The 27,449-nt window shown below is 51.5% G+C and overlaps 10 protein-coding genes across 10 annotated transcripts; 7 read left to right on the top strand and 3 right to left on the bottom strand.

Moving 5' to 3' along the window:
* Nucleotides 1–152: 152 nt before the first annotated feature.
* Nucleotides 153–1,355, top strand: CC77DRAFT_1059342 (elongation of fatty acids protein 3; the record flags this gene model as incomplete). Its single annotated transcript, XM_018528226.1, has 4 exons — nucleotides 153–563; nucleotides 613–682; nucleotides 730–942; nucleotides 1,000–1,355. 4 exons carry the CDS (start codon nucleotides 153–155, stop codon nucleotides 1,353–1,355), a joined length of 1,050 nt encoding a protein of 349 aa, XP_018387860.1.
* Nucleotides 1,356–2,487: 1,132 nt separating this feature from the next.
* On the top strand, nucleotides 2,488–4,552 carry CC77DRAFT_729846 (Opi1-domain-containing protein). Its single transcript, XM_018532953.1, has 2 exons — nucleotides 2,488–3,031; nucleotides 3,097–4,552. Exons 1-2 carry the CDS (start codon nucleotides 2,611–2,613, stop codon nucleotides 4,362–4,364), a joined length of 1,689 nt encoding a protein of 562 aa, XP_018387859.1. The 5' UTR covers nucleotides 2,488–2,610; the 3' UTR covers nucleotides 4,365–4,552.
* CC77DRAFT_729889 (hypothetical protein) lies at nucleotides 4,324–4,913 on the top strand. Its single transcript, XM_018532954.1, has one exon. The coding sequence runs from the start codon at nucleotides 4,458–4,460 to the stop codon at nucleotides 4,755–4,757; it is 300 nt and encodes a 99-aa protein (XP_018387858.1). The 5' UTR covers nucleotides 4,324–4,457; the 3' UTR covers nucleotides 4,758–4,913.
* Nucleotides 4,914–5,542: 629 nt separating this feature from the next.
* CC77DRAFT_1018461 (hypothetical protein) lies at nucleotides 5,543–6,059 on the bottom strand. The gene is made up of 2 exons (XM_018524628.1): nucleotides 5,641–6,059; nucleotides 5,543–5,573 (listed from the first exon to the last, which is right to left on the bottom strand). The coding sequence occupies exon 1, from the start codon at nucleotides 5,999–6,001 to the stop codon at nucleotides 5,804–5,806; it is 198 nt and encodes a 65-aa protein (XP_018387857.1). The 5' UTR covers nucleotides 6,002–6,059; the 3' UTR covers nucleotides 5,543–5,573; nucleotides 5,641–5,803.
* A 2,025-nt stretch (nucleotides 6,060–8,084) lies between these two features.
* CC77DRAFT_1039035 (ABC transporter CDR4) lies at nucleotides 8,085–13,205 on the top strand. The gene is made up of 2 exons (XM_018527143.1): nucleotides 8,085–8,810; nucleotides 8,864–13,205. The coding sequence occupies exons 1-2, from the start codon at nucleotides 8,336–8,338 to the stop codon at nucleotides 12,874–12,876; spliced, it is 4,488 nt and encodes a 1,495-aa protein (XP_018387856.1). The 5' UTR covers nucleotides 8,085–8,335; the 3' UTR covers nucleotides 12,877–13,205.
* Nucleotides 13,206–13,503: 298 nt separating this feature from the next.
* CC77DRAFT_1059339 (hypothetical protein) lies at nucleotides 13,504–15,072 on the top strand (the record flags this gene model as incomplete). The annotated part of the gene is made up of 1 exon (XM_018528225.1): nucleotides 13,504–15,072. The coding sequence occupies one exon, from the start codon at nucleotides 13,504–13,506 to the stop codon at nucleotides 15,070–15,072; it is 1,569 nt and encodes a 522-aa protein (XP_018387855.1).
* A 106-nt stretch (nucleotides 15,073–15,178) lies between these two features.
* CC77DRAFT_729787 (TAF-domain-containing protein) lies at nucleotides 15,179–16,813 on the bottom strand. The gene has a single exon (XM_018532952.1). It carries the CDS (start codon nucleotides 16,709–16,711, stop codon nucleotides 15,284–15,286), a length of 1,428 nt encoding a protein of 475 aa, XP_018387854.1. The 5' UTR covers nucleotides 16,712–16,813; the 3' UTR covers nucleotides 15,179–15,283.
* Nucleotides 16,814–18,088: 1,275 nt separating this feature from the next.
* CC77DRAFT_1059337 (hypothetical protein) lies at nucleotides 18,089–18,346 on the top strand (the record flags this gene model as incomplete). The annotated part of the gene is made up of 2 exons (XM_018528224.1): nucleotides 18,089–18,268; nucleotides 18,317–18,346. The coding sequence occupies 2 exons, from the start codon at nucleotides 18,089–18,091 to the stop codon at nucleotides 18,344–18,346; spliced, it is 210 nt and encodes a 69-aa protein (XP_018387853.1).
* A 729-nt stretch (nucleotides 18,347–19,075) lies between these two features.
* On the top strand, nucleotides 19,076–25,034 carry CC77DRAFT_984750 (P-loop containing nucleoside triphosphate hydrolase protein). Its single transcript, XM_018536181.1, has 2 exons — nucleotides 19,076–20,090; nucleotides 20,170–25,034. Exons 1-2 carry the CDS (start codon nucleotides 19,368–19,370, stop codon nucleotides 24,847–24,849), a joined length of 5,403 nt encoding a protein of 1,800 aa, XP_018387852.1. The 5' UTR covers nucleotides 19,076–19,367; the 3' UTR covers nucleotides 24,850–25,034.
* Nucleotides 24,965–27,129, bottom strand: CC77DRAFT_1018455 (hypothetical protein). The gene is made up of 2 exons (XM_018524627.1): nucleotides 26,585–27,129; nucleotides 24,965–26,520 (listed from the first exon to the last, which is right to left on the bottom strand). Exons 1-2 carry the CDS (start codon nucleotides 27,050–27,052, stop codon nucleotides 25,024–25,026), a joined length of 1,965 nt encoding a protein of 654 aa, XP_018387851.1. The 5' UTR covers nucleotides 27,053–27,129; the 3' UTR covers nucleotides 24,965–25,023.
* Between the last annotated feature and the right edge of the window lie 320 nt (nucleotides 27,130–27,449).

Below are 27,449 nucleotides of genomic sequence, written 5' to 3'. Positions count from 1 at the left end.
CTTGCTTGGTCGCGGTTGCCAGCTCTTCTTCTCCACGTTTCCCTTGTTTACCTAGTTCCTGGACTAGGCTCAACCCTTTAAATCCTTCCGACCAGGGCTTCCGAACAACACAACACCGACCTCATCGAAACCCATAATCATACACGCACACAATGGGTAACCCAGATTGGCTTGAAATCGGCGCGCCGACGCTCGACCGTCCCTTCGGCCTGGCACTATGGCCCATCTTCGAGAAGTGCTTCGAGCCCATCGCGGGCTACAAGCCCCAGGATTTCCGATTCGTACAAGGAGAGACACCGCTTTCGACTTTCAAGGTCTGCGTCGTGACGCTGATCGCATACTACATTACAATCTTTGGTGGACGGGAGCTTATGCGCAACCGTGAGCCCTTCAAGCTCAACTTCCTCTTCAAGGTGCACAACTTTTACCTCACGGCAATCAGCGGCACTCTATTGCTCCTTTTCGCTGAGCAACTGATCCCCACGGTTGCCAGGAAGGGTCTTTTCTTCGCCATCTGTGACCACGAGGGTGGATGGACCGACAAGCTGGTCATTCTCTACTACGTAAGTGCTTACGTTGCATGCTGCTTGAGAATTCGACTGACAAGCACAGCTTAACTACCTCACCAAGTTTTTGGAGTTGATCGACACCTGCTTCTTGTTCCTGAAGAAGAAGCCATTGAGTATGTACACCAATCTGGCTTCGAGGTTGCATTGCTAACAAGCCCAGCTTTCCTCCACACTTACCACCATGGCGCGACCGCTCTCCTCTGCTACACCCAGCTCATCGGTCACACCCCTGTCTCATGGCCTGTCATCACTCTCAACCTGGCTGTCCACGTCGTCATGTACTGGTACTACTTCCAGAGCGCGCGAGGCATCCGCATCTGGTGGAAGAAGTACATCACCATTGGCCAGATCACCCAATTCGTTCTCGATATCGGTATGTTTCCCACCTGCTCACGCATGGGTCATAAAGAAAGCAACTGACCGCCTCCAGGCTTCATCTACTTTGCCTCGTGGACCTACTTCACAAGCACCTACTGGCCGCACCTGCCCAACATGGGCAAGTGTGCTGGTGAGGAGTTTGCTGCTATCTCGGGCATTTGCATCATCACGTCGTACCTGTTCCTCTTCCTCGCCTTCTACTTCGCCACGTACAAGAAGCCAGTGCCCAAGGGCCGTCGCAGGGCTACAAGCGCGTTGATTGAGATGAAGGATGAGAAGTTGCCGACTGTTGGTGAAGCTCGCAGGCGGCTCTCGACCTCGCGTGTTGTCTCCACTAACGGTGTTGCTACAGGAGCTTCACCCAATGGCACACCCAACGGACGTGCGACCCGCAGCCGCAAGGCATAAGCTCGACAGTCCAGAGGATCTGCGGAGCGCCGTGCGGCAGATGGAGCTTTTTGAAGCATTGGACGATGCCCAACGCCCCCTTGCCGTCGAAGCAGTCAAAGTACTCTGCAGTCACACTTGACGCAGCGTGTTATGATCTTCAGCTGTTGCAAGATTTTAGGTGCCAACTACCAGACCCTGAAATAACTCGTCAACAGGAGCCACCTTTTGGCCAGGCTTCTTAGCAATTCGTTCTTGGCACGACATCACCCTGGAGGGTTACAATTTTCTATCTTCTTGTAATTGCTATGTGTGGGGATAAACACTTTGGTGTAGCCCCGTGTTACGATAAAAGCATGTAAGAGCATGGTTGGTCGGATCGCGTTACGACAACTCCGGTGTTGGTCTTTGGCTTTGGTATGGGCGGTATAGCACGTTGTAGCAAATACTTGAACGAAAGATAATGCATAATCGTCAATGATTCGTCTCCTGTGTTCCAGGTGTGTAGTGTGCGGGCATCGGAAGAAGACAGGGCTGATGTGGGGAAGCCTAGGCGGATTACACGTGCAATAGCGAGAGGAGACAGCGTGCCGGAAGCTCAGTGATCGGCTGCAGCCCCATGTAGCGGCTTCTGTCGTTAGCCTTGACCTGGAACCATCGTGATGGCCCCAACTCGTCGCAATGCGTCGGAATCTTTTGTGAGAAGGCTCAGTGTGTCTCAATCCGTTTCGCACTCACTACGACGGAAGCTTGAGCTGCTTAGACAGTGCATGGGGTTGCTCGGAATTGAGTGCCAAGAAGCATGTGTGGCGTGGACTGGGTGGATCATTGGTGACATGTGATAGGATTGACATGTGAGAATCACGGCTTTGTGGTGATCCCCAATTTGCTGCCGGGCGTCTCGCGCTGTCATCCCTCGAACCTTGCCTTCCGATCAACCATGCGATAAGCGACGATTCCACTCTTTGCGACCGTCATCCAGAGCTTCTCTTCCGTGTTACATGTCCCTGTCGACTCGCATCCCCTTGAACGACATCATCGCGTCCTCGAATTCGCACTTGGGCGTCCGATTACGCTTCCGCGGAGGAGAATACCCTTTCGAGACGCTCCTTCCGCACCGTCATTGGGCATTGCGACGGCTTTCACGGACATAGCGTAACTCGAAACGACTTCTACCACGAGTCGCAGCGATACAGTTGGGTGTGGTTTGCGCCCAGACAAACGTGGGGTAGGGCTGGTCGGATTATAAACGTCACGCTCCTGCGAATCTCCTACAATGGAGCAGGAACGACCACTCCAGCGTGCCCCGCCGCCTGCATACACACAACACGAGCCCGAATCGCTGCATCTCCCTTCGGTACCGACGCATATTCCAAGCCATGTCTCTGATCACGCAAGGCTACCGGGCATCAAGTCCCTGGACCTGCCCGACACCAAAGCGCGTCATACTCCACACAACTCGATAGAATTCAGCCCGCGATCGCAGTACGATGCGTCGCAATGGGGCAGGTTGCCAATGCCAAACCATGCGACTTTCCCAAGAGCGCCAGAGAGCCTACCGCGTGAGGACATGGGAAGCCCTATGGATACAGCGAGTGTGCGCAGCGAGAACACGAACAGGCGGGAGACAAGTGTCAGTATGGATGATCCCGATGTAAGGCTGGCAGCCGAGGCGCTCAGTGGACTCGGGAATCCAGGTATGTAGTCATGCCGTTGTGGTTACTGTCTATGATGCTGGTAACATATTGACTGACTATCGCAGACTTTGTTCGCTCGCCGACAGCACGATCCCTTACGCTCTCTGCCCGCGAATCTACAACTGAGCCTCCTGAACCGCTCCTCTCCCTGATCACGTCGAACCACCCATGGCTTGGGAGCGGTATCAACGGCTCTATCTCAGCCTATAATACGACTAAAGGATACACTCCGCGACTCGTCCAATACGGCGCTGAGCTCATCGAGCGCAACATTGGATCGCCAATGGTCAATACGGTGTCATCTGTGGGTAGAAGGACAGGCATGGAGAAGAGTTTGCGACGATACCTGGGAGACAGACGACCCAGCGACCTCGAGCAAGGTGATGGCGAGAGTTCCAGAAGTAAGAGGCAAAGGATTGCTAGTCCGGCAGACGATGCCATGGATGTCGACGACGCGCTTGCGGCAGCGTCACGAACTAGAGGCGGTTCACAATCATCATGCACCGAGTCGCTTCCTGCATACGATGATCAGCGCTCTCCAAACTATGAAGAGGCAGTCTTCTCTGGACAGAACACGTCGCAAAAATCGCCAGAACAACGCTCAAACACCCCGCAAGATCGGCGCGTGAACTGGTCCACGCAGCTTATCATGACCACCTCCGGTCTCGGTGTCGCGCTATCGGAGACATCCCTACGCTCCTTGAAGCTTTGCCTTGGCCTCCTTCGCGGTGCGACGACTCACATCGACTCCGTCATGCGCGCGCTCAAGCTTGTGCTTGAAGAGTACGAAACCGCCCTCAACAATCAAAGGCAGTCGGGCAGCCAAGATGAGAAGACGCAACTCAATGGCAACATGGCCCAAATGGGCCTTGCCGACACCGCGGACAAAGACGACCAAGTCCGCAAGATTGCCGACCGTATCAAGGCCCTATCGTCTGATATCTGGCAAACGCTGCAATCCGTCGTTCAATCGGTTTCCCGCTATACGGGCGGTGCTCTCCCGCAAAACGCCCAGACAGTCGTTCGCACTCAATTACTCTCTGTACCTCAGAGATGGCAGCTCGCGGGTCGCAATGCGAACAATGAGCACGCGGGGGGCGATGAGGTTAGAGGCGCAAACCGCATGTTGGCGTTTGCTAAGGAAGGATTGGATATGATGGGTCAGATTACCACTGTTGTTGATGGTACGGTACAGAGTGCAGAGAGTTGGCTTGCCCGTATTGGACGGAGGCCGCAGGGTGAGTCGAGCAGTGCTGGTGGTCAGAGTCAAGAGCGGAGGGAGAAGACGCCAGCTGCACTTGAAGCCGGTATGCAGGTGGATGAGAAGAGGTAGGTGTGAGACATTCAGGCTTTTGGGCGAGTGTCTGGTATTAAGGATTGGGAGTAACTGGGTATGTTATGATGAGGATAGGAAGGGAAGACGAAGATGTATGAATTGGCGAAGACGGACGGATTGAAACAGGATGCACTTTTGGACCTACGACTACAACATACCCAAACAATAGTTTCCTTGTGTCAGTTTCGACTTTGGTATGTATGGCACGGCGTCGCAATGGAGGGATGTGTTGTCTTGGGGTGGAGGTTGTCTTTCTATCGTTCGTTTCGCGACGGTCATGACATTTCGCAAAAAGCTGCAGTGCTGTTTTATTTTGTACTCTTCAATGTAACATTTCAGATCAATTGTTTAGTTGTGAATCTCCACAGTCTAGATGCTGTCATCCTCTGAGCTGCCACTTGTAACGAGTTCAGGAAGGACTGAAAAAAGAATATCTGGGCCTTTGTCTACTAAAAGTAAGATGCATGGTGTGGGTATCTTTGAGCTGTTTGTGATGTGTCTATATCTGTTCGCATCTGAACTTGCGACTCGTTATTCGTGATCTTGGTTGCGAAAGGATTGTTTGTTATGCATAGTTTAAGAGAGTCTGATTCATGATGGCTGGTGTTCTATACATTTGCGCTATATTTCCACACAATACCGGATCGTAACGCAACTATTGACGAGGTCTGGGATTGAGTTTATACCTCCCACGAGCATGCCTACGCATCCTGTGGTACAGAATTACAGATGGAATATAGTATCTTCCTACCATCCAACCAGTCAGGTATGCACGCTGCAATAGTTTCCTGGTCGGGGAATTCTGACTCGAGTACGTGTTTACACGCCAGAACGAGGCAACGCATACGTAATAGCAAGAGACCGGTCAATATATCATTGGCTATCTGGGTGTGACTGGCTAGTGACAGCACCTCGTATTTGTAATCGCGAAGTACGACCGAGCGGACAAAATGTAATGGGCCCATGTATGCTCGTGCACTATGATGAGGGGGTACAGGGTACCGAGAAACTCAACGAACTACTTTTTTGTGGGGTGACATTGGAGACATGCTGGATTTAAAGATGAGATCTGGAGATATGGATATGAGTCAAATTCATAATGAATACCGAGTTGATCCGGAGTACAGTGAGTTTATAGGCGGATTGAGGGTTGGTGTCAGAGTCTGTTGATGATTGGAAGGTCTGAACAACGGACACAGTAGACATGTAAGCGGTTCTTGAAATGATACTTGATGATCCTACAGTTATATTGACGCCATAATCTCGAACGAAGAGAAGCAACTCTATCCCAACCTCAGTTCGACATAATTGTTGGTTGCGTTACTCAATCTTTGTATTGCTTTGGTCCCTTCTGGAGCGAACAAAGAAAATCGTTAAAGCAGTGTAATGCATAAAGCGGGATAGATGCCCAGTGCCTTCGCGATATGCCTTGTAGGTCACTTCGTATTCTGCGAGTCTGTCGTATCTGAACTGGCCGTATTTGATGTAGAGTTTTCCGATGTGTTGGAATTTGCAGATGTACCGGACGTCGCTGGCGTCTGTGGCTGCTGGGCAGGTTGTTGCGTGTTTGCTTGACTTGATGAAGGTGCGCTCGACAATTGGAAAGGAGCGAATCGAATAGGCGGAAAAGACATATTGAAAGCAAAGTCAAGGAGTCCAGAAGTCTATCAACGATATGTGCAATGTCCCGGATAAAATGCAGGTAGAAAAGGAGTAAGTACACAGTTTTGATAAAGCTTCAACACAACCGCCATAAATACTACCTTATAAGTGAGTAACCGTACCCATCGTACCTCAAGATAGCTCATGGTCGCAAGGAAAACGAACAAAGCGAAAAGCGCACGAGATGCCTGTAAGATTGATTCACAATGGCTTTGCTGATGCTTTCTCGGTGAGCTTTCAGAGTGCACTCATGATAAGTCTGCCTTATCGATGGCTGAAACTCCTCGCAAGCAGAGCCAATAACAGTTAGATTTCCTGGATAAATGAGGCGCTTTCACATGACTTCGCGTTATGTAGTTCGCGATCGTAGTCAGTATGACGCATCAACGCTTAGCTTCTCGTGTTGATTACTCAGGCCCCAACTGTTACTGGTTGGAAACACCATGGTAGGCTTTGAGCTGAAGTCTGCAGAGATGGATAGGGGTGTTGGCTCGTATTGTTTCGAGACATCTGAAGCCAATATCGATGCTGCGATGCTCGGAGCCTTTTGTGATAACTAATGTGTCTGTGTTGGTGCAGTTCTAGTAGTATAAGCTACACTTGTTCGTAGAGGCGGGATTTTGGACTTCTAAGTGGGTTCGGTATAATGGTGATGGTGGAAAAAACGTTTCTCCGTGTACTGAGGTAGCAACGGCAACTATGGCGATAAGAGAAAGATGATTAGTATGTCTGCGTTATGCTTGTCAAGCAATGTCGTTATTTGATTAGCGCTCGTGCACTGCACTAACGGAAAGAATGCCATAGACACGATAGTGCTGACCTGCTCTGCGATGTGGAACTGCATATGCACAAGATGCGTGAATACTGTGATAAGACGTTGCGATGGTGTGTTGATTCTCGAGAGTTTATTGGCACACCTTGGGAACCGGTGTCGGATCTGGAAAGCAACAAGCGGTCTAAAATTAGTCGGTGCGGCTGAAGCGAAATTGTTCAAGTGGGAAAAAAGCGCGGTGAAGACACGTTAATTTTGGACCAAGATAGGAATTGGCATAGGCAGCGACAATTGATATGAGTCGGTGTGAGCCGTTGTGTGCGATGCAACCATGACAGGGCCCTTGCTGCAGATCAGAAGGTTGAGATGCATCGAAGATTCATGCTGGCGTCTAGAATGAGCGAGAATGAGTCGAAAAAGGGCGTAGTCGGGTTGCCGAAGTAGTTGCCGGTAGCCCGCGGCGGAACACCGACGCCAAGATAGGGCAACGTGCAGTTGAGACGTACCCCTAGGGCTGAGCGATCGATGCTGGGAGTCGAGTCGTCGAGTGTTCAGAAAGTGGGGAGTCCAAGGAGGACGAGGAATCGGGCACTGTTCTAGGTTACCGCTCGCATGGGAACATGGTGACCGCGACAACTCCTGTTCCTAACGGGATGGAGACCAACGTGGAAAGGGCGGACGCAGGTGGTGTCGGCCCGTTGGTGTGCAACGGCGGAGTGAAGGGGTCGGAGCCAAGGCGCTGAATGCAGAAGGCTTACAAACTCGCTGTGGAGACAAGTGGAGCAAAAAGCAGGCAAGCAATCACGCCTAGCGGAGTCAAGCTACTCCACGAGATTGTTCTCGTTTGATCCTCCTCAACAACTGCGCGCGCGAGGCATCACTATGAGCCATGTTTGTAGTCTCTGCGCCCGAGGTTTCACCTACTGAGTTTGTTGCACCATGACGTCGGCGAGCTGGTATACAGATATTCCCACTAGCAACCATTCCCGGCGCTGAGCCGCATAGCGTTGGTACAGCGGTGCTTCCTCGCGTCTGCCCAGAGATCTCAGCGTCATGCATGGCGGAATCTAACCGAATTGCATGCAAAATGACTGTGCCGTCGATCAAGGTGTAGCGGAGTGAGTGGATTGCGCGTTATGATACACACGACTATCTCCGTGCGAACAAGTCCGCTGAAGAATGATGGGACATCAAACTTACTTGTTGCAGACCCGCGGCCTGATAGCTGCGACAATAAGAGATCTACCCTAGCCGCACCCGGCGCCATCTCTGCAGGATTGTGCCCTTGACTACTTTCGGAACTAGTTGCTCTTATCTCCGAGTCGTGTACTGTTTTCTTATTTTATTTAGCCGTTGCGACATCCCTCGGCGCCCTTCTGTTGTTCGTTTGCTTTTCTTGTTCGACATCTCCATACGTTCCTTATAACTCGCTTCTTTTCCGGGCCTGCAGAAGTGTGAGACACCGCCTCTGTCCGCACCGGTTCGCAACCGTTCAAGTGAAACGCAGGGTGCGCCCTGTACCGCAGTCGCAGCCATGGATAACGCCAACGCTCCCCAGCATACGCAGATCCAAGAGCACACCGAAGGCACCACCTTTGAGGCAATTCACCCCAATCGCAACCATACTCACCGTGATAACGCCAGCGTCAGGACTGCGTCCATCACCGACAGCACTGCGCGCAATTCGGCAAACAACGAAAAGGGTTTCAGCAATGTTACGGGTGGGGTCGACATCCAACGTGCCGAGGCTGACTTTGCCGAACTATCAAAAGAGCTCTCCCGTGCTAGCAACATTTCGCGCCGATTGAGTCGCGTACAGAGCAAGCAGAGTCGCAAAGGCGACGTCGTCACAGACGTAGAAAAGGCCACTATTGAGGGCTCCGAGTCCTCGGATGAGCCTTTCGATCTCGAAGCCACTCTGCGTGGTGGTAAAGATGAGGAAGAGGCAGCAGGCATCAAGTCTAAGCGCATTGGTGTTGTATGGGACGGTCTCACTGTCAGCGGTATCGGTATGGTTACCTTGCATCATCTGCATTGGAAACACGTGCTAATTGTCCCATAGGTGGTGTAAAGAACTACGTCAAGACCTTCCCAGACGCCTTCGTATCATTCTTCAATGTATTCGAAACCGCCGCCAGCATCCTCGGCCTCGGCAAGAAGGGCAAGGAGTTCGACATCCTAAAAGACTTCAAGGGTGTTGTTAAGCCTGGCGAGATGGTGCTGGTTCTGGGCAAGCCAGGAAGTGGATGTACTACATTCCTCAAGGTCATCAGCAACCAGCGATACGGATACACAAAGGTAGATGGAAACGTATTATACGGTCCATTCGATGCAGACTTCTTTGAGAAGAGGTATCGAGGAGAGGCCGTATACTGCGAGGAGGACGAGAACCACCACCCTACCCTCACCGTTGGACAAACACTCGATTTCGCGCTAGAGACCAAGGTACCAGGAAAGCGCCCGGCCGGACTCTCGAGACAAGACTTCAAGGAGAAGGTCATTGACCTCATGCTCAAGATGTTCAACATCGAGCACACCCGCAACACCATTGTCGGCAACCCCTTCGTCCGTGGTGTCAGTGGAGGAGAGAGGAAGCGTGTTTCGATTGCCGAGACCATGATCACTGGTGCTTCTCTGATGAGCTGGGACAACTCCACAAGAGGACTGGATGCCTCGACTGCTGTCGACTATGCGCGTTCGCTTAGGGTGCTGACAAACATCTACAAGACCACAACTTTCGTATCCCTCTACCAGGCTTCCGAGAACATCTACAAGTGCTTCGACAAGGTCATGGTCATCGACAGTGGCCGACAAGTATACTTTGGACCTGCCCAAGAAGCTCGCGCGTATTTCGAGGGTCTTGGCTTCTTGGAGAAGCCCCGCCAGACAACCCCCGACTACCTCACTGGTTGCACAGATCCTTTTGAGCGCGAGTTCAAGCCCGGCATGAGCGAGAAGGATGTTCCTTCTACCCCTGAAGCGCTTGCTGAAGCTTTCAAGCAATCCGAGACCGCGGCTAGGCTCGATGCCGAAATGGTAGCCTACAAGGCACAGATGGACCAGGAGAAGCACGTCTATGATGACTTCCAGCTTGCCGTCAAGGAATCAAAACGTCACGCGCCCCAGAAGTCCGTTTACTCGATTCCGTTCTATCTCCAGGTCTGGGCTTTGGCCAAGCGCCAGTTCTTGCTCAAATGGCAGGACAAGTTCGCCCTTGTTGTCTCTTGGATTACTTCCATCTCTATTGCTATCATCACCGGTACCGTCTGGCTCGACCTTCCTGATACCTCCGCAGGTGCTTTCACCCGTGGTGGTGTGCTCTTCATTGCTCTCCTCTTCAATGCTTTCCAGGCTTTCTCCGAACTGGCATCCACTATGTTAGGCAGACCCATTATTAACAAACATCGCGCCTTTACATTCCACCGACCGTCAGCCCTTTGGATAGCACAGATTGGTGTTGATCTACTGTTTGCATCCGTGCAGATTCTAGTCTTCTCCATCATTGTGTACTTTATGACGAACCTGGTGCGAGATGCTGGAGCTTTCTTCACATTCGCATTGGTCATCATCACTGGTTATCTGGCTATGACACTGTTCTTCCGAACGGTTGGATGTCTTTGTCCAGATTTCGATGTTGCAATCCGTCTAGCTGCTACGATTATAACACTGTTCGTACTCACCTCCGGTTATCTTATCCAGTGGCAGTCCGAGCAAGTCTGGCTTCGGTGGATCTTCTACATCAACGCTTTGGGATTGGGATTCTCTGCTCTCATGATGAACGAGTTCAGCCGCCTGGATTTGACTTGTGCCGGTAGTTCTCTGGTTCCTTCTGGACCCGGCTACGACAACCTTGACGCCCAGGTTTGCACTCTGCCTGGTAGTGAAGCTGGTAACCCCATCGTATCTGGTACCAACTATATCAAGACATCCTTCTCATGGGATCCTTCAGACCTCTGGATGCACTATGGTATCATGGTCGCCCTCATCGTCGGATTCCTTCTCGCCAACGCCTTCCTCGGAGAGTTCGTCAAGTGGGGTGCTGGTGGACGTACCGTCACCTTCTTCGTTAAGGAGAACAAGGAACTCAAGGAATTGAATGCCAAGTTGCAAGAGAAGCGCGACAAGCGTAACCGCAAGGAAGACAGCAGCGACCAGGGCTCGGACCTCAACATTGCTTCTAAGGCTGTTCTCACTTGGGAGGATCTTTGCTACGACGTTCCTGTCCCTAGCGGAGAGCTCCGCCTGCTCAACAACATCTACGGATATGTCAAGCCCGGCCAACTGACAGCCCTCATGGGTGCTTCTGGTGCTGGAAAGACCACGCTTCTCGATGTGCTAGCCAACCGCAAGAATATTGGTGTCATCAGCGGTGACAAGCTTGTTGATGGAAAGGTTCCCGGTATTGCCTTCCAGCGAGGAACTGCCTACGCTGAACAGCTTGACGTTCACGAGCCTGCTACAACGGTCCGCGAGGCACTCCGCTTCTCTGCTGACTTGCGACAACCGTACGAGACTCCTCAGGCTGAGAAGTACGCCTACGTCGAGGAGGTCATCGCCTTGTTGGAAATGGAAGATATCGCAGACGCTATCATTGGTGATCCCGAAAGTGGACTTGCTGTCGAACAACGCAAACGTGTCACCATCGGTGTCGAGCTCGCGGCCAAGCCTGAGCTCCTGCTTTTCTTGGACGAGCCTACCTCCGGTCTCGACTCGCAGAGCGCTTTCAACATTGTTCGTTTCCTTCGCAAACTTGCCGCCGCCGGTCAAGCCATTTTGTGCACAATCCATCAGCCTAACTCTGCTCTCTTTGAGAACTTCGACCGTCTGTTACTCCTCCAAAGGGGTGGTCAATGTGTCTACTTCGGTGACATTGGCAAGGACGCCCACGTTCTCCTAGGGTACTTCCATCGTCACGGTGCTGACTGTCCACCCGATGCCAACCCCGCTGAGTGGATGCTCGATGCTGTTGGTGCTGGTTCTGCTCCTCGTATCGGCGACAAGGACTGGGCTGATGTCTGGCGGGATTCTGAAGAATTTGCCGAGGTCAAGCGCCACATTGTTGAGGTCAAGGAAGAGCGCATGGCTGCCGTTGGTTCTGCCGAACCAGTTGACCAGCAGGAGTACGCTACACCACTGTCTTACCAGATCAAGCAGGTTATCAAACGCCAGAATCTCTCTTTCTGGCGTACTCCCAACTATGGTTTCACTCGTCTCTTCAACCACGTCATCATCGCTCTGCTCACAGGTCTCATGTACCTCCAGCTTGACGACTCTCGAGCATCTCTGCAATACCGCGTCTTCATCATCTTCCAGGTCACCGTTCTGCCTGCCCTGATTCTCGCTCAGGTCGAACCCAAGTACGCCATCCAGCGTATGATCTCTTTCCGCGAGCAAATGTCCAAGGCATACAAGACGTTCCCCTTCGCCTTGTCTATGGTTGTTGCCGAGATGCCGTACAGCGTCCTCTGCGCTGTCTGCTTCTTCCTTCCGCTTTACTACATTCCCGGATTGAACTCGGACAGCTCCCGCGCCGGATACCAATTCTTCATTGTGCTCATCACAGAGGTCTTCTCCGTCACTTTGGCTCAGGCGATTGCTGCACTGACACCATCTCCATTCATCGCTTCCTACGTCAACCCTTTTATCATCATCATCTTCGCCCTCTTCTGTGGTGTCACGATCCCTAAGCCCCAGATTCCCAAGTTTTGGCGCGTGTGGCTCTACGAGCTTAACCCGTTCACCCGCCTCATTGGTGGCATGGTTGTCACGGAACTCCACGACCTCTCTGTCCAATGTACACCCGGCGAGTACAACCAGTTCAACGCCCCACAGGGCCAGGACTGCGGATCGTACATGAGTGACTTCTTCTCCAACGGCGCGCCTGGTTATATCCTCGACAATGCCACCTCCGCCTGCAACTACTGCGCCTACAAGGTCGGCGACGAGTTCTACCAGCCGCTCGGGTACGAGTTCAGCAACAGGTGGAGGGATCTAGGTATCTTTGCTGCATTCATTGCTAGCAACTTGGTTATCCTTTTCGTTGCTGCAAAGTACCTCAACTTCAACCGCAGATAAGCGCCCTGCTTGGAGCTCGACATGTATATTATGCTACGGTCTTACGACAACCTTTTTACTTGTGGGTACTTTATGACCCGCACTCTGCTTGAGAGATGCAGTATACAATCCCGCCGCGGCCTTGGCTGCATCGGCATTGTTTACGCTTCTCATGGTACTACGTGTTCCTTGCGATACCACATCATCTTGTTTAAAAGCATTCTCCATCATGCATCATAGATTTACATTTTGGATATCCCATTGGGCGGCGTTTGCTTTCCTACCAGCACTCCACCTGCGCGACATCTTCACATAGTACATACATAATCCTAGTCTTTTATTACAACGTCACCGCATATTCGTGTTTCAAAAATCTATGACTTGTGAACTGATGCTGTTGTTATGCCACTCTATGGATCAATTTTCTTTGTTGAATCGTTGATGTATGACATTTCTGCTTCACGACTGCTCATTCTAGAAACTCCCTTTGAGACATTGTTCTGCATTGTTTCCATGGCTGCTGCCCGTCTTGTAAACTCTCTCGTGATCTTAGCTACCTGCTCTTTGCATCGTTACAATTAGCCGCACAATTTCATCTACATTCTTTCTTAGTAGTGCACCTATCTGCAACCTACATTCTATCGTATCATGGCACCGGCGGCGCAAGATCGCAGAAAAGTACATACTGTCACTACCACAATACGCAAGCAACATGGGAGTGAGGCTGCAACTGCGGATGATACCTTGGATACTACCAATGGCGCAGCGAAGGAGTCATCGCCGTCCAAGACAACAGACTCGTACCGCAGTAGTTCAGCCTTCAACTGGCCATCTGCCACACCTGACGTGCACGTTACCCGCCACTTTCTTATCCCTCAAATACAAGGTATTATACCTGGTATACGCTACGCACTACATGTTGACAACGCTTCACCCTCAAGTCCCCATTCACTTCGACCTTCCCATGACGTAACGTCAACAGTACCGATGATGCTACTGACATCTGCACCTCCACCACCCCGCCACTCGAAATACCCCCGCATCTCGCCTCCGGGATTTCTCTATCCAGAAGAGATCGTACCGCATACAGCTATATCAGCACAAACCTCGAATCCACTGCAATATCAAGATTCTGTTCGGCACAACAAGAGCCCGTATCATTCGGACATTATGAGCCGAATGGACTACGAACTGTCGTACCTACCCACAGGCTACAAGTTACTCTTCGTTGGTACGCTGGCTATCATGGTACTAGGAGTCGTGTGGGCAGTTATGGTTTGGGTGGTTAATGCGTGGATGGACATGAGGAGTATAACAAACAAGGGAAAAACAACCAGGAAGAGGAGAGCAAAGAGCATGGGTGAAGAGAAGAGACCGATTGACAAAGTGAGCAAGTACGCGCATCGACATGGCGGTAGCGACGAGACATGGGTTGACACGACAACGAATATGGACATGGACAGTGATAGCGCTGTCACGTCGGCAGCCCAGGTCCCATTCTCGTATTTGGGAAACAACGGGCATATTGGTGAGAACATTGAGATGAAGTACAGACCCCGAAACAGGACATCTCAGTTCAACCGTCCGCGGAGCCAGCCAATTCACACCGAAGCTCGAGATCGCACACACACTTTTCACCGCCGCATACCCTCCCCACCATCAGCAAACCCACGATCCAACCATCCGCCTACTCCAACAGTCCGCGCTCGGCACTCTCCGACTCCGTCCGTGGCCTCATCGCCAGTGAATCCTTTCCTAGATCCATCTCCCAACGGCCCCCTTCAACCAGGTACAGGCGGCGTACTAGTAAAGCGTACTTCTTCGGAGTGGAAAACTGAACGAGCAGCCTTCTTCGCCACCAAGACTGCGACTTCAACCCCAGTGTCAAGATCAGTATCTCCGGCGCCGAGTCGCACCAACGACCATAGCAGTGAGACGTTTGAGCTTGATATTGCTGATATAGAAGCCTTGGAAGCGGGCACAGCACCTCTGACGGGTCGGAGGCAGCCACAGTCTGACTTTAATCCTTCATTTACTGGAAGTGGTCTAGTTGAGAAGAGCAAGAGTTGGATCGATGAAGGCGTAGGGTTTGTAGATGGCGCTGTTAGTGCTGTTGCTGCGCAGATAGGGAGATGGACGGACGACGATGGTGGTGATGAGTCGCTATTGTTGCCTTACACAAGGCAGGGGAGAGAGAGAGGGGTGAGTGTCGCATAAGGGATGCGTCATGTAGTCAGTAGATGTAGAACGACGAGAATCTGGATGCGCAGTAAAGATGCTTGAACATATGAACGATGCTTTGATGAAGATGGCGGGTTGAATTCAAGCCCTCGTGAACGCTTTGTCTCGGGGCAAATGGTATCATCCAAGCGAGCACCCTATCCTAAACGCCAGTAGCAATGCCCGATATTGTTGTGTCCTAAATATCTCAAATATCAAAGTCCTTCCGCAAAATCTCCTGTACCTCCAGGTCCATTCCCTTCTGAATCATATGCGCAGCTACAAGATTGCCGACCTTGTTGACCAGTTGTTCCCGGAGGTCATCGAGATCTGGCGCGTTGTATGTTCCTTGCTGTTGCTCTCTCTGTTTCTTCTCTCTCATGCTCTTGGGTACCAGAGCTGGGAAGGAGCCCACAAGCACTGCAAGAAGAATCTCGGCGTCGTGCCTTGTACTTTCGTCGGCGAGCTTTTTAGAAAGGAAGTCATCATTGTACATCTTAATGTTGGGTAAGATGAGCCCCCTTAGTGCGTCGCCGGCACCCAGGACCAAGAGGAGTGCTTGTAGTGCACCAAAGTGCGTCCCAACCGACTTGTCGGGGTCCATGAATTGCTTGAGACAGGTGCGCGCAATCCGTGACTTGAGTCCTTGATTCGACGACGCGTGCTTCCTACAGATATCTTTGAGTAGATGCGCTGCAAGAGTTCGCAGATAGAAGGCATCTTGGGTAGCGCGGTTGTGGTCGGGCATAACCCCGTTGAGTGTTTCCGAAGAAGCGTTGGATGGTGCTGGGTTTGCTGGTCCTACTTTGCCGCCAGTGCAGCATGTTAGGATGGGTGGTACCATATATGCGACGTACGGATCGAGGTAGATGGCCTGGTTCTTCAGCAAGGCCTCTGCAGCGCGCATCATCTGCGTCAATATGAATAGGTTTTTCATGTTGTGTGTGACCTTTTCGGCTATAAAGCTGAGCAGGTATGTTGTCAACTGGTGGATGCCAGGCTCTGTCGAGATGGCTGCGAGTGCTGCATTCTGCCACTCGATGTTGGTTTCGTCGATGAGGGCGCCTGAAAGCTTGTTGAACAGCTCTTGGGATTCTTTGGACAAGACGTGTTTGACCAGCGGCTTGACGTTGACGTTGTCCAGGCCATTGGCAGCAGCCAGATGTGGATTTGCGTTGGGGCCCTTGGGCAGGAGATCGCCTGTATTTGTGTTTGGGTTCTGAGGTATTGAAGGCTGAACACCTTCCACAGCGAGCCAGTGTGCGGTGAAGGTGATCTCTCGTGGGACCTTGGGCAGTGGGGCGTTGATGAGCTTCTCGAAATCGACTTCTTCATCCTCGACATAGTACAAAGGCTGGCCAGGGCCCAGCGAAGCCTCGCCGAAGCGCAGCGGACGGGTAGATTCGTAGCCGTAGAGAGGCTCCACATTGAGCACCTTCAAGGCATTGGATATGTCCTGTGTGCTCAGTGTCGTCCGCTTCCCGTGTCGCATGAACTTGAGAGCTTCCTCCAGCACTTGGGCCAAACGGAAGTCAACGTCGCGTGCCAGCTCTTCTACCACATTGTCGGCGAGTGAGGCGATGCCCACAGATTCGGCCACGTCTCGTACATTGTCGGGGTTCCAGACCGAAGACATGTTGGCGGGGCGCAGTGCGATGTGCGAGTTGTGAGCTGGAGCCGGTGGGGCTGTCGGACTGCGGGCGCGCTGAGTCTAATGAAGCGGAATGGGCGAAGAGGGCCGATGGGAGGGCGGCGAGGGTATCACCAGCCGGGTGACGCAGAGACGGCGGATGTGATTGCTAGCCCTACGACCCAGTGAAGCACATTCCGGACGCGCGCATGCGAAAGTGGTGGGCCGTGTCGCGGAGTTGCGGCGTCTGTCGCTTTTGGCTCTGGCGTATGTGTTGGATGGGCTGGTACAGGCAACAGCTGGTGAATTACACGGCCGAGGCAGGGCTGGATTGGCGCAGACAGAGTGAGTCTACCACAAAGGAAGTCGCGGTGCTCCAGGGCTCGCGTTGGGCTTGGCGCGCGCGCCATCGTGTCCGAGCGCGCCTGCCTGTCCTGTCGTCACCCTCAGCTTGACCTTCACACCGATAGACGACTCCTCCGAAGCTGCGTCTATCCACGTTGGCACCTCTTGATCAACACTCTGCAGTGAGGCCATGTTGACTGGCCAGCCGTTTGCTTCACTCGAGAGAATAGACAAACATCGCAGCCTCGTCACCTGCTGATCGTTTCCAAGTCCAAGCACGGGAAAGCACGCAGCTCTACGAACCAACAGAAGTTTGTGGTAGCTGAAATACGAGGCGTCTAGTCAAGCCTTGGGTCGAATGGAAGTACTCGCGTATCCATGCTGACATCATGGCTTGTAGACCGCCATTTCAAAACCCTACTTCTTGAGGGAAAGCAATCTCCCCCAGGCACCTTGCACGACAACTCGTGCGGCTCCGGATCGTCTTCCCCGACGCCTGATGAATCGCAAGCAGTACTCAACCCTGTCCTCCGTTGTCACACAATCAGTCGACTGTCGCTCGCCGTGCTCTCACCCGTCGACACGTTGTTTACCGCCGTTCAAAATGTCGTCTTCCACACTCAACTCCTGCCTTCTCCTGCTCGGCCAAGGCACTCATTCGCCGCTTGTACTCCCTGTCTACCAAACCAGCATCTCATTCCAGCATGACAATTTAGACTTAGTCCTTCCTGACGCCACCCGTCTATCCGCGGACGGGCCGCTGCGATTCTGATTGTCTTTTGCCTGGCTCTTTGGATCTGCCAACTAGACATTCGCCCCTGTAAGCCACTAGACGAGCCCTTGTGGTGTTCGATTGGGAGTGTAGCAAAACCTTGTCCTAGACTATTTAATGTCGAGACTGCGTTAGTGTTTTGTCCTCCACAAAAGTCCTCACTCTCTCAGCAAGATAGTTCCTAGACTACCATATTTGAATCCTCACTCTTCATTCCGCGATACTACTACTTTTCAACCATCTTCCAAAATCACCACACAGCTACCATGGGCATCACTATGGGTCCCTCGGTGGATAACGTCTTCGAGCTTGTCAATTCACGCTCTGCTCATGTCCTAACAAGCTCATCCATGTCTACACCGACGCAAGATCGCTCAAGAGACGATCCGCCTTCTCCTCCACCCCAGCCCCCACCTAGTCCAGCGCACTGGAACCGTCTCGTCTCGGTAAGCTAGATTGGAAGACATGCCAGATATAGCTAACCATATGCCAAGCTCGAATTCCTTGCTCCACTAGAGATCTGAATTCTGGGGTAGTGGGGTAGTTCTGGTGAGTACATAACTCTACACGGAATTCGGCAGCGTCTGACCTCACTTGAACAGAAGCAAGACTTGCTTTTATCTGTACAGCACCCACCATGTTACATTGGATCGGCACGATCTCAGCTTGTCTTCTCCAAGTGTTCTGGTCTTGCATACCCATGTATGTGTTCAGTCGAGCATTTCTCTTCACATGCGATGGGCTTCGAAGCAAACAAGGTGCCGTAGCTTATTCGAATGTATGCCGGTCAGTCTACGCAGCGTCATGGAGGCGTTCGGATGCTCCTTGCAGGCTGCTGCATGTCTTGAAACAATATGCATGTATAGGCGCAAAACTCTCGACTTGTATGGCCATTGCAGATACAGTCCTCACGAGCCTGTTTCCTCCGAAGCAAAAGTCACGCTAGTTTTGATAAGTCTTTGTTTTTCTGCACACAGCTGTGATGTACCACTTGCCGTTATGTTGGCAAGACACTGCAACGACTACAGCGCAGTGTGTTACAGTCGAGATACAATGGACTACACGCGTACATTCAGGCTCCACCCAGTCTACTGTCCAGACTTAGGTCCCGATAGCGACAACCGCGGGTTATTGACGCTGGTGCTACCTTCCGGCTCGCTTACCCCCCCATTAGCGCGCACTAGTCGCGTCAGGCTTTTCGGCTTTTCCAAATCCGCAGAATCCAGACCTCTGGCTCCACTCGACTCCAGTTGACAGTACGTACATCACATCCGACGTACGTGTTTACATTCAACAGTTTATCAATCTTACATCTCTTTCACCGGTTGCGTCAGACACCAACCGAGGCAGAAGAAACATCAGTCATTCGAGCTAAACCGCAAAGCTCTTCTGGGACTTGGCACAGGATCGACAGTCCCACTATCCGCCACCAGCGGCTACCCACTTACAGGCACCTCCCACTATCTAGACGATTGAGGGGACAAACATTCTTTCACCACCCCTCTGACCACCGCCCATCCTTCACCCTCTTGCAGACCACCCAGCATGGCTGCCAACAACCAGGGTACTGAGGAGCAAATCCTCCAATGGTACTCAAATCTCTACAGCCGCCGGGTCGACCTGGTTGGCGACTTCGCAGGTAGTGAGCGGTTCCTCGTACACGGCGAATCACTCTTGCTTCAGTGCTTTAGCGACCCACACATCGATTTCGATCCTGGATATCAATTACTGCACGCGTCATACGCTGTTGAGAAGTTCCTACAAGGCCTCGTTTCTCGAGCCTGCAATTTCCACATTGCTTTCTTCGACGAACATCAAGATCTTTGCGTACCCCAGGATGCATCACCAGAAATCAGCGAAAAATACCTGCTTGCACGAGCAGCTATCATTCGTCATCTCAAGGTCAATTTACCAGACGTTGTCCCGGAGATTGAGATCAATGCCTTCCCATCAATATCCTCAGAAGCGTTTGCGGAGTACCTACGTGCCACAGACATTTACTTCGTCTTGTGTCATGATGGAGCCTCGTTCACTGATATCCGTAAGAGATTGATCCTACAAAAGGACCTCGACTCACTCCAGGGCGAAGACCGCGATAAGCAGCAGCGGCAGCAAGATTACAAGACTTCTTTCCGCACATTCATATATAGCATGATGCAGCGGGGGTACAGTGCTGCGCTGGTAAACGGATTGGAGTGGGCCGACACCAAGGTCATTACCACTGTTCTCGAGCATGCTCGTTCAATGACACTTGATGTCTCATCAGCCGTAAGTGGCCTGCAGCACTATTAATATCCTCCGGATGGTGCTACCTTTGCCATGTTTCTTTGCTGATCATCTCGTTTAGGAACCTCATACAAACAAAAGATTGACTGATGTTGTCGATCTATCGCATATGCGCGGCTTCTTGCAGACCATCAGGACGTCTTGCGATCAACTTCTGACTGAGCGCGAATACTTGACAGTATTAGTAGCTTCGAAACTGGCAGCTTCGAATGCTGACCTCTCGTCCGTGTTGTTGCAACATGCAGCATTACTTTCAGAGCTTCCTCTGTCTGATCGTATCATCAAGCATTGTGAAATTCCGGATGAGGTCAAGTCTTTCATCTTGGATTTCTGTTGCGAGGCACGCAAGTTCATTGGTAGTCCGGCATGGGCAGAGGCCTTCAAGGGCCATCCAGATTGCGATCTTGCAGATCTCATCGACGGACGGCTTCTCGCGTCATGTGCCCGCAACCCCACAACGGAACCTAGCGAACACCTACAGACCCTGCTCAAGGCCACAGCAGCTTTGGATGCTCATGATCTCCCGTCTCAGCCAAAAGCTTCTTCAGCAGCGAGTGACGACTCTACTGCAGCCAACGGTAATGATGAGGAGGTTTCTGCGTACAAGGTTCTACCTTTCTCGAATAGCATTTTCGACCCACATTTGTCCCCAATCAAACTAGACGTATCGAAGTCAGGGGGTAAGGCAGATACCACTACTGCTAACATCTTCCGCGAGGTCACGCATTGGCATAATCAGAGGTCACTAAACCAAAAAGCAAAGGTTGTCGTCGAAAAAGACCCCAAGATAGCAAAGAAGGCTCTCCGGCGAAACCAGTTCTTCATGGCTGAGATGACGTCGTATGCCGCCAGCCTGACGAATGCTGTTGGCAAAGTACTAGATCCAGAGACTATTACGCTCGGCGACAAGTCAAAAGCAGGCCAGGTGAAATCCATGACGCCAACCCAGGCAGTCGAGAACAAGCGGCCGAAGCAAGTGTCAAGACAGAGCACCAAGAATATCAACGCATCGAAAGAGGCAATGCTTGCCAACATCGCCGCCAGCTCCAAGCGCAAAGACGAAGAGAATGCGAAACAATGGTATCAAGCCTGGACAGTCTCATGCGCAGGCCTCGAGAAGCAAGTTGACTTGGCCTCAAGATACAACAAAGCCAGGCAATATCTGGCCGACCGCAATGAGGCTCAGCGTCAAGTAATTGGTCCAGACGTTCGCATGTACATGCTGAACGTTCTTTTGGAAATGTGGGTACGTTTCTGCCGCGACGGTGCCAAAGAGAAGGGCCTATACGTCGCCGCACTTTTGTTCGACACTGCACGAACTCTTTGCAATTACCCAACTGTGAGCAAGACGATTGCGAAGTGCCTTTCTATAACAGTGGAGCGCTTGAAGCTACCAACGCTACAAGTTCCAGCAGAACAAGGCGACCGGAAGTTGCCTTTCAAGTTTGTCTTGGACGAGACTGTCGTATCGGACTTGGCCTTGACCCTTTCCCCAGAGGAGTTCCAGCTTCTTCATTGTGGACCATACTTCGACCGTACAATCGATTCGGCACCAGACTCCCGTGTACCCTTCGAGCCAGATGCGTGGCAGCGACGTGTGCTAGACGAGATTGATGCACGTCGCAGTCTGCTTGTCATCGCGCCGACTTCAGCGGGTAAGACATTCATCTCGTTCTACGCCATGAAGCAAGTCTTGGAAGCAAACAACGACGACGTTCTTGTATACGTTGCTCCCACCAAAGCTTTAGTCAACCAAATCGCTGCAGAGATCCAGGCACGATTTTCAAAGAACTACAAGTACAGTCAGTCCGTATGGGGTATTCATACTCGAGACTACAGGATTAACAACCCCACTGGATGCCAAATTCTTGTGACAGTTCCCCATATCTTGCAAATCATGTTGCTGGCCCCCAGTAACGCAAAAAGTTGGTCCGAGAGGGTCAAGTGGATTATCTTCGATGAAGTCCACTGCATTGGTCAGGCCGAAGACGGTCTAATCTGGGAGCAACTGCTCCTCATGGCTCCTTGCCCTATCATCGCTCTCTCTGCTACTATCGGCAATGCAGAATCTTTCAACGACTGGCTGTCAGCCACACAAAAAGCTGCTGGGAACGAATTAGTCATGGTGCAACATCCGCACAGGTATTCTGACCTTCGAAAGTTTGTGTATACCCCACCCGCCAAACGCAATGCAGCCAGCTACCTGCCGCTTCCGAGCAACCGTTCGTTTGCGCAGCTTGGTTTAGACGAGCACACGGACTTCGCCTTCCTTCATCCTGTAGCTAGTTTGATCAATCGCACTCGCGGACTGCCCAGCGATCTGTCTCTCGAAGCACGAGACTGCCTTACCCTATGGCAGAGCATGACCAAATACCAGACAGCCGAATACCCGGTGGATAAGTCTCTGGATCCCTCCTCAATCCTGCCTACAGTTATCAAGAAGGCGGACATAATCAACTGGCAGGCTGGCCTCAAGAAGCTTCTAACTGCTTGGATGGCGGACGATAAGTCGCCTTTTGCTGAAGTCCGCAAGGATCTCAGCAAGTCATTGTCTGGCTTACAAGAGCATCAGACGAGTGAGGATGCCACAGACGACGGTGCAGACAACGAGGGGCAGCTGGATGAACTGGGCATGGAAATCAGTCACGATATCTCCAGCATACTTCCTCTACTCGCTGATCTACAACAGCAAGATGCACTTCCGGGTATTATCTTCAACTATGATCGTGCGATCTGCGAGAAAATGTGCCAAACGCTTATGAAGCAACTCGTAGATGCTGAGGTCGCCTGGAAGGAGACAAGCCCAAAATGGAAGATCAAGTTGCAACAGTGGGAGGACTGGAAAAAAGAGGTCGCGAGACGAGAGAAGCAAGGTCTTCGTGGAGACGCCTCCAAGGGCATGACCAAGCAGGATCAAATGAAAGAGGCTGCCAACGTTGAAGTTAGCGCCTTTGCCTCATTTGATCCAAACAAACCTCTCGATGGATTCCACTTCGCAGACCACAAGAAGCTGTCACAAGAAGAGTTCGCTGTACACGCAAAAGAGCTACGTTACCGCGGAGTTGAGGAATGGCTTATCGATGGTCTCATGCGTGGTATCGGCGTTCATCATGCTGGTATGAACCGAAAGTACAGGTATTGCGTCGAGATGTTGTTCCGAAAGGGATATCTGCGTGTGGTGATTGCGACCGGCACACTTGCGCTCGGTATCAACATGCCTTGTAAGACTGTGGTCTTTTCGGGAGACTCGGTCTTCTTGACAGCACTAAACTTCCGTCAGGCCGCTGGTCGTGCCGGTCGTCGAGGCTTCGACATGCTTGGAAATGTCGTTTTCCATGGAGTGTCTCTGAGCAAGATACATAAACTCATCAGCTCCAGGCTACCTGATCTCAACGGACACTTCCCCATCACGACAACTCTGGTACTGCGTTTGTTTACACTGCTGAACTCGTCTGAGAATGCGCCATTCGCCGTCCGCTGCGTCAATTCCTTGCTCTCACAGCCACGACTCTACCTTGGCGGAGAGGACGCGAAGATGACAGTCCTACATCATTTGCGCTTCTCGATCGAATATCTTCGGAGACAACATCTTTTGGACGCTCAGGGTGTACCTTTGAATTTCGCAGGTGCCGTGTCGCATCTCTACTTCACAGAAAATTCATCCTTTGCTTTCCACGCGCTGCTAAAGGACGGATACTTCCACGAGCTTTGCGCCAAGATCGACACGAACAAAGAGGCAGTTCTACGCGAACTCATGCTCACGATGTCGCACCTGTTCGGTCGGCGTCATTGTCGACAGGCTGATGAAGAGTACGTACGCGAGATAGTCAAGAAGAGCCCCTCGCTTGTGTTTCTACCTTCAATGCCAGAGCACGCTGCGAACGTATTGCGCCGTCACAACAAGACTACCCTCGATATCTTCACAGCTTACGTGCGCACTTTTGTCGACCAACATGTTCAAGAGCCGGACAACACTCTGCCATTGACAGATGTTACGGTTGGTGGCGATGCCTCCTCAAAATCTGAGAAGGCTCGGGACCAGAACGTGAAGGCTCGTTCTACATTCGTTGCTCTTTCAGGGTACGACGACAAGTTCGAGTCTATCCACGATCTGTGCAGTACTAGTCGTTCTGGTGTCTTCCTCGAAGAAGCTGTCGTACCCCACGTCGGTCTTTACCCTGAAGACTCTGATCTCCCGTTGAATGCTTATCTGTACGATTTCTTCCAGCACGGTGACGTCAACGCTCTTATCACGGCCAACAAGATTCGTCGTGGAGATGTATGGTTCGTCTTGAACGATCTGAGTATGACACTCGCTACTATCACTACGAGTTTGTCGAGCTTCTTGGGTCTGGCAACAGAGTCTGATCTCGACTTCATCGACGTCCGTGGTGGTGGTGACGATGAAGAAGAGAACAGGGAAGACAAGATGTTACCAAGCGACACCGCGACAGAGGCCAGCGCAGCCACGACTGCTTCGTCAAACAAGGGTCCCGTCAAGCAGGAGTTGACGATCCAGCCCAAGAAGAAGCTCAAGAAGAAGGTCGAAGAGTCGTGGGAGGATGAGATGGGTAGCTCCTCCAGCGAATCTGAAGTCGAAGAGAGTTGGGACGCTGAGGATGATGACGAGAAGAAGGAGCCGCCGGCTTGGGAAGAAGGCGAGGGCTTGTTGAACGTACTAAAGGCGTTCAAAGCTCTAAAGGAAGACTTTGACACCAAGTTCAGAGCTATGTGGGCATAAGTTTACGAGATCATTGTATCGCTTTCATTCTGTCAATACTCTGAACATTAGCGTTCTTGCTAAAATAGACGTTGGGGTAGAAAGTCTACTAAAAATGTCATCTTGTCAGTACATCACGAAGCTCCATCTCATTGTTTCATCTCGTTGCATTTCATCGTGTTAACCGACAACCTCTCATGGTGGCCGAGGTGGCACAAACTTGACTATGTTCTTCAGCAAATTCGTCCCCGTCTCCTGACAACTCAAAACAAATGTCTCTATTCCTGGAATACGTTCCAGATCTTCTTGTGTCTGCGGTCTTGCTCTAATAATCATGTCTAGTGTGTGCTCCGTTACGATAGGTGGGGCGATAGCAGGTCTTGCAGGCAGCTTTCGCATGACAAGTTTGCTCAAGGCCAGGAGCTTTGAACGAGCGATCCGTGAGCCAGGAGATAGTGATGTGCTTCGCGTTGAAGATGCCTCTGTGCTCGCAATGGCAAGGTCGTGGTTTAACGTCGGTTGCTGTGTTAGATCCACTTTCGGCTTTGAAGGTGTTTGCAACGGCTGAGGTGTCTGCTCCATCTCGCATTTTACTGGACTCTCGGCGCGTTTGCGTTTTGTACCGGAGCTTATGCGCCTTCGGCTCGGACTGCCAAAGTCAAGAGATGGAAGTGTATCATCCGAGTCGTAGGATGATGTGCTTTCATCGGATCTGTTGCCGTTGTCTACGTCAATTTTTGTTTCTGCCATTCCAAAAGATAGGCCAGTATGTAGTTGAGGTGATCTAGTAAGTGCAGTGTCGAAAGCTGGAGAGGAATCTGAAGAGCTATCACTGATATCTTTCCGTCGTGTCTTCGAGCGGTGAGGTGTTTGTGGCGGCTGGTTTTCAGACTTGGACGGTAACGGCTTTGCGACTTTGGCTGATGGCTCGATACCGTTTGTCGCTAGGAATAGTGAGATGACCTCAAGCCATTCATCGCCGAACTTTGCCTGTTGGATCTTTCCAATGCCCTTTATTGCAAGCAAGCCTTCGGTATCGCAAGGCTGTGCACGCGCAATTGATTCCAGTAAAGTATCAGGGATGATGCGGTGTGGCTGCAACTTTCTAGTTTCGGCTAGAGACGCCCGACGAGTAGCTAATTCTTCGTATAATGCTTGGGTAAGATCATTCAGAGGCTGTGCACTGCTTTTTGTAGTCTTTATCTTCTTCGGTGCTTTAGAGCTGGTCCCTGATACACCGCTCTTTGCAGGTTTGACGCCGAAGAAAGCTTCTGTTGTGATAGTTGTACCGTCTCCGACATCCAAAATTATTGGGTCGTCTCTCGATGCCTTGCCACTCGGATATTTCTCCGCATGGATCGGTAATGGCGGCGTGGGTTTCATGGCAAGCCTCTTTGCATTCATACACTTGTAGAGCATGAAGCCTGCGTATGCATCGCCAGCTGCATAGTTGATCTGATCCGTTGACAGTGGTTTGCTCCAATTACTCGTGCGCACATCGCCCTTGTACAGGGGCAGACCGAGCTGCTCTTCAACTTGGTGCGCTAAGCTCACGAGCTTGACAGATACCAACTCTGGTTTCCTAGGGCCAAACTTCACAAGACGGTATAGATGGCTCGATTCGACAGCACCTTTTGGTTTGAGTCCAAAGAAACGGCTCAACCTCGAGAAGTCCGCCTTCAACACATTTACCTAAAGGTACGTGTATGAAGTCAGTGTATGTCTCATATGCAGTTCGTACAGGGATGTTTCTTACACCAACTTTGCCAATCTTAGGGTCCTCGAGAATGCGTTTCAGTGTCGGCGCGATAATCTCTTCACTCGTCTTCCCTGGATGCAAGCCAATATGAAATAGCGCGATTTTGTCCTCGGACGCAATTTGAATCAATCCAATCTTGTTTTGCAAATTATCTTTTTTCCAATCATTCCATGGCCACTCCATATCAAATCCGATGACTGGCTCATCAAGAAATTGCTTCGCGTATGTTTCGGATTGCGCTTTGGTCTTGCTATACAGGATCTCGACTTCTTTGCCTCCAGGGCCTCGGTAGAGACGATGACTCCACCATGGTTTGGGTGCAGCTTGAGTAGACGAGAAGCCATAAGACTGAAGCGACGAGGCTTTGGGCTGTTGTGGTTGTATGCGGTACGAGAGTGGCCAATGCACCTTTGGTGTTTCGATGGTGACCTCTGAAGGTGCAACATCATGGGTGGAGCTTGCCATTAAAGATATGCAGTTCCAATAAAGATACCGTCTAGACCTAATCATCGACAAGCAATGGTTGAAGGCATATGAGATGGTTAATCGCGCGGCATCCATGCAATGTGGCGATCGACGCTAATGAGCTGGAGCACAGACTGTCTTTTACGCGTGTTCACGTGTGACGTTTCTAGCGTGTTTTGCAAGCCCCCCACTGCTTCTGCTACATGAGGCTGCTTCTTCTCCACTCATCAATGCTACGTCACATCCTGTCTGGGATCGCCGTTGTGATCCACTGAATCTGAGAAGCTTCCCAGACACGTCTACGTCCGTCTCTTCGCTCCATTCTCGGAGGTTGACACCTTGGCGAAACGTTGACAGCTCTGCAGAAGAATCTCACTGCGTCACCATCACCGGTACT

The sequence above is a fragment of the Alternaria alternata genome (assembly GCF_001642055.1).
Source record: "Alternaria alternata strain SRC1lrK2f unplaced genomic scaffold CC77scaffold_6, whole genome shotgun sequence".
NCBI lineage: Eukaryota > Fungi > Ascomycota > Dothideomycetes > Pleosporales > Pleosporaceae > Alternaria > Alternaria alternata.
This window is presented reverse-complemented; position numbering and strand designations above follow the sequence as displayed.

Excerpts from the sequence above, each read along its gene's own strand:
- CC77DRAFT_729846 (XM_018532953.1), top strand. The coding sequence starts at position 2,611 with ATGGAGCAGGAACGACCACTCCAGCGTGCCCCGCCGCCTGCATACACA. Across the intron at positions 3,032-3,096 it reads CAGTGGACTCGGGAATCCAG|ACTTTGTTCGCTCGCCGACA; the intron begins GTATGTAGTCAT and ends TGACTATCGCAG.
- CC77DRAFT_729889 (XM_018532954.1), top strand. The coding sequence starts at position 4,458 with ATGTATGAATTGGCGAAGACGGACGGATTGAAACAGGATGCACTTTTG.
- CC77DRAFT_1018461 (XM_018524628.1), bottom strand. The coding sequence starts at position 6,001 with ATGTCTTTTCCGCCTATTCGATTCGCTCCTTTCCAATTGTCGAGCGCA.
- CC77DRAFT_1039035 (XM_018527143.1), top strand. The coding sequence starts at position 8,336 with ATGGATAACGCCAACGCTCCCCAGCATACGCAGATCCAAGAGCACACC. Across the intron at positions 8,811-8,863 it reads TCTCACTGTCAGCGGTATCG|GTGGTGTAAAGAACTACGTC; the intron begins GTATGGTTACCT and ends ATTGTCCCATAG.
- CC77DRAFT_729787 (XM_018532952.1), bottom strand. The coding sequence starts at position 16,711 with ATGTCTTCGGTCTGGAACCCCGACAATGTACGAGACGTGGCCGAATCT.
- CC77DRAFT_984750 (XM_018536181.1), top strand. The coding sequence starts at position 19,368 with ATGGCTGCCAACAACCAGGGTACTGAGGAGCAAATCCTCCAATGGTAC. Across the intron at positions 20,091-20,169 it reads CACTTGATGTCTCATCAGCC|GAACCTCATACAAACAAAAG; the intron begins GTAAGTGGCCTG and ends CATCTCGTTTAG.
- CC77DRAFT_1018455 (XM_018524627.1), bottom strand. The coding sequence starts at position 27,052 with ATGGCAAGCTCCACCCATGATGTTGCACCTTCAGAGGTCACCATCGAA. Across the intron at positions 26,521-26,584 it reads CTAAGATTGGCAAAGTTGGT|GTAAATGTGTTGAAGGCGGA; the intron begins GTAAGAAACATC and ends ACGTACCTTTAG.